The following is an 8,549-nucleotide window of genomic DNA, read 5'->3' on the forward strand; positions in this document are numbered from 1 at the left end:
ATATCAAAACATCACATCACATAATAATAATGTCATATGATAATTTCATGACATAATTAACATGTGATGTTTCGACCTTGAAAGATTTGACCCATATCTTACAATAATATAGTGGCAAAATGGCCACACTATGTGCTCTATCAGCTAGTGAATGTGTTGTAAATGGCTATTTCATGGTGACTACAACAACAGCAGCATGTCAAAAAGTTACATTAATGGCAGTTTAAGAGATTCTGATTGGAATGACAGTGATTTTGACTCAAATTCTTATAAAGAACAGATAAACACATTGCCATCCATGCAGGACTGTTATTAGCACTATATAAATGCAAGAACTCTGAGTCACTTCAGTGCTAATTCATCTAGCAAATAATATGAAAATGCACTTTTTTTCAATTGTGATGGTAGTTGTATTTTTTGGTGATTATATGCAAGTTTAATAAAACATTAAGGTTATATATAGGCATTCAATTTTTTAAAATTTGATTGAGATTTGGTTAGCACTGTACAATCTCACAACCTTCACCTCTAGATTTTCAGTCTTGCTCTTTGCAGATAGAGTCAAATACTTGCAGAAGTCCAAAGATTAGTCTTGAAAAAGAACCCAAATCACAAAAAAGACAACAGGAAGAAGAAAATTAAAAGAAAAATAAAAGATGAAGAAATTCTGGAAGGGAATATATATAAAAAAATACAAATAAAACATACTTTGCCTAAACTCTTGGAAAATCAAAACAATGTTGGTTTGCAGCACAAAACCATGCTGAAAAGAGATTTCAGAATGATTTTATTCAGTTTCTGGGATATGGCTGATTATGGAAAACAACAGATTTATTTGATGAAATCCATTAAAATACAAGAGAAAGTGAGATGGTAAATGCCTATAGCATTTATAGCTTTAATATTTTTTCCCAATTTGTTTCTCTGATTGGTCTTGTTTCTAGTTATTCTAATCTCATTATTTCTCTCAATTTGAACAGCTATGTGAAAGGAATTTGTAATTTGCAGCAGCAATTGAAAGACAGGAGGCTTTCCCCAAAAGCTAATAGAAGAGGTTGGTATTGCTACTTCTCTGGTGGCTGCATAAAATGAAATAACAGCTTTGTGTTATTTTTATTACTATTGATGTAATTTTAATAAAACAGATGGTGCAGGCAATCGCAAACCCAAATTTTCTGAGGGGAGTATTCAACAAGCCTGTGATTACATCAGTTCCATTCCTAAATATGAAAGTCATTACAGTTGGAAAAAACCCCCCAAAAAACATTTTTCAATTGCAATATGACTATAAATTCCCTATATCATGAATACTACATTATATGATGTCAGGGAAACTCAAAACCAAAAATATCTGTTGATAAATTCCATTGTATTTTCTGTGAAAAATTCAATGCTGGTTTAAATTGCCAAAATCTGATACTTGTGCAACAGGTGATGCAAATGCCTTTGAAATCATAAATGCTAAGAAGAACAATGATTCAGAAGAACAGAGATTGCACAAGATCTACACAATAAAAAACCCAATGAAGGAAGTCAGCCAGATAAGTCCACTGCATTTGCAATTGATTTGCAACAAGCACTTCAAACACCAAAATTAAGTGTCAGTCTGGCATTTTATAAAAGGAAACTTTATACTTTTAACTTGGGAACACATGATTGCAGAGCCAATGTTGGTCATATGTTCTTATGGATAGATGATGCACAATGGGGAGTAGATGAAATTATGAGTTGTCTCATTAAATATCTGGAGATAAAAAAACCTCACAGCCAAAGCCCTTCATATAATATTTGATAATTACAAGGGGCAGAATAAAAATTGGACATTTGTTGCACTTTGTAAATCTCTGGTAGAACATGGCATTTTCGAAGAAATCCACCATCACTTCCCTGAAAGTTGGACTTGCAACTGACTTTGTGCATATTGAAACATATGTACAGAAACATAAGCCAAATGTCTATAGTCCCAACCACTGAGTAGATATTATCAAGTCAACAAAAGAAGCAAGTTTGTCATAACCAAAATGATGGAAACTTTAGATTTCAAAAATGTCTCTGCTCTTGTAAAAAACATAAAGAAGATAGTTATCACAACTGACAAACAACTGCTTGATTCAGTCAGGTTGCAACACTTAAGTATACTACAGACAATCCCAACAATCTATATGTGAGTTATACACATTCCACAGATGAAGTATTGGTAAAAGCCTCACTTACTTGGAAAGATCATCCTAGCATCAACACATATCTGTATCAGCTGGAGAAAAAGTACACTGGGACATTGCTGATTGCAAAAAATAAAGTGGCAGATATTGTGACCCTAATGAGATGGGTTCCTAAAGTATATGCTTTTTATTCCCAGATTAAGGCATATGACATTGTTGTTGAAGTGGAAAACATTGATGAATAAATTGAGAAAAATAAAATGATGTAAACAAAAATATTGAGAGAAAATAAAGTATTATTTAGACAATATTTTTTTGGTATTCAATAAACAATGCTGCAAGAATAGCAAAAACTCTTGAAGATATACGGTGCTTTGCCATTACCTCAATCTGCAAAATCTTTCTTGTCAAATATTTCATCAGACAATCATAATCTTTCTTAGTTTGAGCACAAGATGATAGCCACAAGAATGTTCAGAAAGCAAAAATATTAACACACACCTATTCATACAATTTAAGGATTTTTTTAAACATTCAATTATCTCAGAAACATTCAAACTCAATTATCTCAGAAATGTGATTCTGAGGGTTAGCACTATATGCCCAAGGGCTTCAATTATTTATTTATTTAATTTTGTTAACAAAAATAAAATATCAATTCCACACAAATACTGCAATATTCTCTCAATATAATTTTTGACTCCTTTGAACATAGTTGTCTTCCTGGCATTTTTATAAATTTTTATATTAATAAAATATTCGGTTAAAGTTTACCTTGGTAGTCCTAATGGCGGTGCTTCAGTTAGGTTAGGTTGGTTAGGCTAGGTTAACTACATTTTCAGTAGACGTTTCCTTTTTTTTCTTTTGTTCAAGAACTGTGAATTAATAACTAATGACATTAAACAATAGGCAGCCTGCTAGCAGCTCCCTTCCAAGAGGAGTCCATTGGGAGCACGAACAGTTGGAAGTGCAGCCATTGGGGTTACCAAGGTAAACGTTATCCAAATATTCATAATTAAACCACATGTCTATAACAACTTTCTGGATCTATCAATTGAACAAACTTTCTCCATATCAACAGCAAAGAAGATAAGTTCGTATGTTGTGGAAAAAATCTATCACAGATCATGTGCAATGATTAGGTACACAACAGCTGGGTGATGGTAAACTGGGCAATTCATAATGGGTGATAGTCAACTGGGCAATTGTCATTTGAGAGACAGAAACTTAAAAATCTTTGCACATTTAGGGAGCATACAATTTGGCAGATTTTTTTTTTGTAAATATTGATAAAATAAATATAAACACAGTTAAGACTTATGTGGTAGGAGTTATGAACTATGAGTTACAAGTTATTTCCAACTTAGAAAAACAAGATGTTTTAGAACAATGTACTGTAGCATCATTAATTATTTTAAGTGAAGTAATTAAAACAAAGCACATCAAAGAGAAGCAGTTCTAATTGAGGTACTCTCACTCAGCAGTGTGTAAGTAAAAAAAACACAACACCTTAATTTGCTGAGAAAAATTTAATGAAAAGCAAACGTTTTCAACCATATCTGTTGGCCATCATCAGGCTAAGATATTCAAATATAAACAAAATTAAATTTTTGTTCTAATACAAATAAAATAAAATAACGAATGAAATATATATATATAAATGTAAAAAGAAAAATAAAATAAAATAAAAATTATTATTATAAATAACAAAATATGTATATAAGTACAAGCATAGGTTAATTAAAAATTAAAACGTTATATAATAATACATTATATGAAATTCAATGAAATGCAAGATATGCAAAAATANGGTAGCCACGGGCCAGCATCTAGAAGGGACTGCCAGGCCAGCGACAAATTTAGCTCCTCCTTCCGGTTGACGCACGTGGCCACCTGGCCTGCTTTGTAAGTGGCTATGGATTCTAGTCATTTAAGGTGGTCATGGTGGGGTGTGCTGAGGATGACTGTAGCTCTATCAAAGTGCATCTTGACATCCGGATCGGACTCATATGTGGCAAGTGCAGTGGTGAACAGCCCATGCTGGATATCTGCTCGGTGTTTTCTTATATGGGTACTTAGGGAACGCTTGGTAGAACCAATGTATAATAAGTACCCATATAAGGGAACACCGAGCAGATATGGGTACTTATTATACATTGGTTCTACCAAGTGTTCCCTAAGTACCCATATCTGCTCGGTGTTCCCTTATATGGGTACTTATTATACATTGGTTCTACCAAGCGTTCCCTAAGTACCCATATAAGAAAACACCGAGCAGATATCCAGCATGGGCTGTTCACCACTGCACTTGCCACATATGAGTCCGATCCGGATGTCAAGATGCACTTTGATAGAGCTACAGTCATCCTCAGCACACCCCACCATGACCACCTTAAATGACTAGAATCCATAGCCACTTACAAAGCAGGCCAGGTGGCCACGTGCGTCAACCGGAAGGAGGAGCTAAATTTGTCGCTGGCCTGGCAGTCCCTTCTAGATGCTGGCCCGTGGCTACCTCACCAGCTCACGGCCGCTCATGTCAAGCGAAACTGACTTTGTCGAAATGCCATTCAATCCTGTCGAATTCCACATGCTCTGTTCGGAAGCATTCCTAAGCTAGTTGACCTGAGGAAGAACTGCGAGATAGTTTGAAAATGTTTGTCACCTACTGTATATTTCTTATACTCATTACGCGCTGGTAAGAGGTTCAGGGAAGTGAGGATAATAAGGAATTATTTATGGTGACATTGTGACAATGTCACAATGTCAGTTATCTGGGCCACAATTTTTAATCAAAATATAATAACTTTTAGTCATATTCTTAATTTACTTAATTTAAAATATATGTTCTCTGCCTCAAATGAGTAGTGGCTTGCCCCTATACATCATACTTTTCCTGATAACACAGTCATACCAGTCATCTATGTAACTCCATTTAGGGGAAAATTTTTCAATTGAATTCATGTGATTTCTGATCTATACCAGATGTTCATATATAGTTAATTGGGACCTCCTGCCCCTAAGCTTTCCATATCTGGTCTTGACTTTCATCTACACTGTACTGAGATTTAGGAAGGACAGACAAATAGACGAACAACAATGGGGATTAATAAGTCTAGTTTCAAAATTTCAGCCCAATGAGATATTGTTTCTATTTTTTAACAGCTGGTATATCAGTTATATTTTATAATTATTATGATCATCAATTTAAGCATTAGCACATTTATAAAAAAGCTTTGCTTTTTGTTCGTTAGAAACTGTCTAATGCCATATTTATTTTGAAATTACAAGTTGTGTTTCTGGATAATTTTGTACTTTTTGTTAATTTGAAGTTTTATTGAGAATCATCTGGATCCTATCTATGACTTCCTTGCTATCTGATTCTGCACAAACTGATCTTGATTATGAAAAGAAAATCATGTGATCCTTCTGCCAAGATGCCTAGACCAGCATTTCTCAAACATTTTGCTCACATAATCCAATATATTTGTAACAGTTCTGCAACCCAAATGTTTATAATATAAAATTTTTTTAAAATCTAGTAAACTGGAGTCACTGTGATCAATGTTATATTTCGTTGTCCAGAAGTCCAACACCCAGTTGGCTGTAGGCCCAGATGGCTTGCTGTAACCAGATGATGGTGTCCCTGCTAATAATCCATACTAAGGATAATAAGTTTTTTAGTACATATTCCAATGTTTATAGACAAAAATTATGGTAATTATTGTATAAGGTTATTTATTAGTTGTTAATATGGATTAGATTACGATTGTCCTTGCCATACACAGCAAGGAATCAATTCATACTCCCAACATTTATTCACATCTATTTTTTTTACAAATGAGTACAAATCTTTATTTTAATGTCTGTTTTAACTGAAGAGAACTATTGAGTCTAAATGCATTTGTAAAAACTATACATGAATAAATATTGTTAAAGTATGAAGTTTCTTTGTTGTGTATAACTGAACAATGGTAATCAATATGGTTAAATCTATATTAATAATTAATAAGGAATTACAAAGTTCACTCTAACTTCAGCACCAGAGCAAAATCCTCATTTCCCTGAACCAGTTACCAGCGCGTAATGCATATAAGAAATATACAGCAGGTGACAAACGACAAACTTCCTCAGGTCAACTTGGCCTGAGGAAGAACTGCGAGATAGTTTGAAAATGTTTGTCACCTACTGTATATTTCTTATACTCATTACGCGCTGGTAAGAGGTTCAGGGAAGTGAGGATAATAAGGAATTATTTATGGTGACATTGTGACAATGTCACAATGTCAGTTATCTGGGCCACAATTTTTAATCAAAATATAATAACTTTTAGTCATATTCTTAATTTACTTAATTTAAAATATATGTTCTCTGCCTCAAATGAGTAGTGGCTTGCCCCTATACATCATACTTTTCCTGATAACACAGTCATACCAGTCATCTATGTAACTCCATTTAGGGGAAAATTTTTCAATTGAATTCATGTGATTTCTGATCTATACCAGATGTTCATATATAGTTAATTGGGACCTCCTGCCCCTAAGCTTTCCATATCTGGTCTTGACTTTCATCTACACTGTACTGAGATTTAGGAAGGACAGACAAATAGACGAACAACAATGGGGATTAATAAGTCTAGTTTCAAAATTTCAGCCCAATGAGATATTGTTTCTATTTTTTAACAGCTGGTATATCAGTTATATTTTATAATTATTATGATCATCAATTTAAGCATTAGCACATTTATAAAAAAGCTTTGCTTTTTGTTCGTTAGAAACTGTCTAATGCCATATTTATTTTGAAATTACAAGTTGTGTTTCTGGATAATTTTGTACTTTTTGTTAATTTGAAGTTTTATTGAGAATCATCTGGATCCTATCTATGACTTCCTTGCTATCTGATTCTGCACAAACTGATCTTGATTATGAAAAGAAAATCATGTGATCCTTCTGCCAAGATGCCTAGACCAGCATTTCTCAAACATTTTGCTCACATAATCCAATATATTTGTAACAGTTCTGCAACCCAAATGTTTATAATATAAAATTTTTTTAAAATCTAGTAAACTGGAGTNAAGCGAAACTGACTTTGTCGAAATGCCATTCAATCCTGTCGAATTCCACATGCTCTGTTCGGAAGCATTCCTAAGCTAGTTGACCTGAGGAAGAACTGCGAGATAGTTTGAAAATGTTTGTCACCTACTGTATATTTCTTATACTCATTACGCGCTGGTAAGAGGTTCAGGGAAGTGAGGATAATAAGGAATTATTTATGGTGACATTGTGACAATAATTAATTGTGACAATGTCACAATGTCAGTTATCTGGGCCACAATTTTTAATCAAAATATAATAACTTTTAGTCATATTCTTAATTTACTTAATTTAAAATATATGTTCTCTGCCTCAAATGAGTAGTGGCTTGCCCCTATACATCATACTTTTCCTGATAACACAGTCATACCAGTCATCTATGTAACTCCATTTAGGGGAAAATTTTTCAATTGAATTCATGTGATTTCTGATCTATACCAGATGTTCATATATAGTTAATTGGGACCTCCTGCCCCTAAGCTTTCCATATCTGGTCTTGACTTTCATCTACACTGTACTGAGATTTAGGAAGGACAGACAAATAGACGAACAACAATGGGGATTAATAAGTCTAGTTTCAAAATTTCAGCCCAATGAGATATTGTTTCTATTTTTTAACAGCTGGTATATCAGTTATATTTTATAATTATTATGATCATCAATTTAAGCATTAGCACATTTATAAAAAAGCTTTGCTTTTTGTTCGTTAGAAACTGTCTAATGCCATATTTATTTTGAAATTACAAGTTGTGTTTCTGGATAATTTTGTACTTTTTGTTAATTTGAAGTTTTATTGAGAATCATCTGGATCCTATCTATGACTTCCTTGCTATCTGATTCTGCACAAACTGATCTTGATTATGAAAAGAAAATCATGTGATCCTTCTGCCAAGATGCCTAGACCAGCATTTCTCAAACATTTTGCTCACATAATCCAATATATTTGTAACAGTTCTGCAACCCAAATGTTTATAATATAAAATTTTTTTAAAATCTAGTAAACTGGAGTCACTGTGTATTATATAACAAAAAAATTATGCATTATTGATAATAACTTCTGTGTGTGAAATGTAACATTGAGTACATTTCTATTATGCACAGTTCAGGCCAATTTCAATTTGTAACAAATAACTAACTTCAATTTCAGTTTTTATTACTGAAATTTAATTATTAAAAATGTAAGACTGATGACTGTAAATAAAACAGACTGTTCAAAATTATTCAGGAATCTATTTTACTTTGAAAAATATTACAAGTTTTTTTTTTATAAACTTAATGAACCCTTTTTTAAGGC

The 8,549-nt window shown here is 33.0% G+C and overlaps 1 protein-coding gene across 1 annotated transcript in view; it reads right to left on the minus strand.

Annotated features, from left to right (window-relative positions):
• Positions 1-5,772: 5,772 nt before the first annotated feature.
• Positions 5,773-8,549, minus strand: part of LOC111615088 (carnitine O-palmitoyltransferase 1, liver isoform-like) — a 37,813-nt gene continuing 35,036 nt past the window's right edge. The window contains exon 7 of the mRNA XM_023356476.1: positions 5,773-5,824. Within this exon, the coding sequence (XP_023212244.1) occupies positions 5,812-5,824 (13 nt within the window). The 3' untranslated portion in view covers positions 5,773-5,811. The remainder of the gene's footprint in view (positions 5,825-8,549) is intronic.

The sequence above is a fragment of the Centruroides sculpturatus genome, unplaced genomic scaffold, assembly GCF_000671375.1.
Source record: "Centruroides sculpturatus isolate CEXI.00-Female unplaced genomic scaffold, Cexi_2.0 scaffold2326, whole genome shotgun sequence".
Classification (NCBI taxonomy): Eukaryota; Metazoa; Arthropoda; class Arachnida; order Scorpiones; family Buthidae; genus Centruroides; species Centruroides sculpturatus.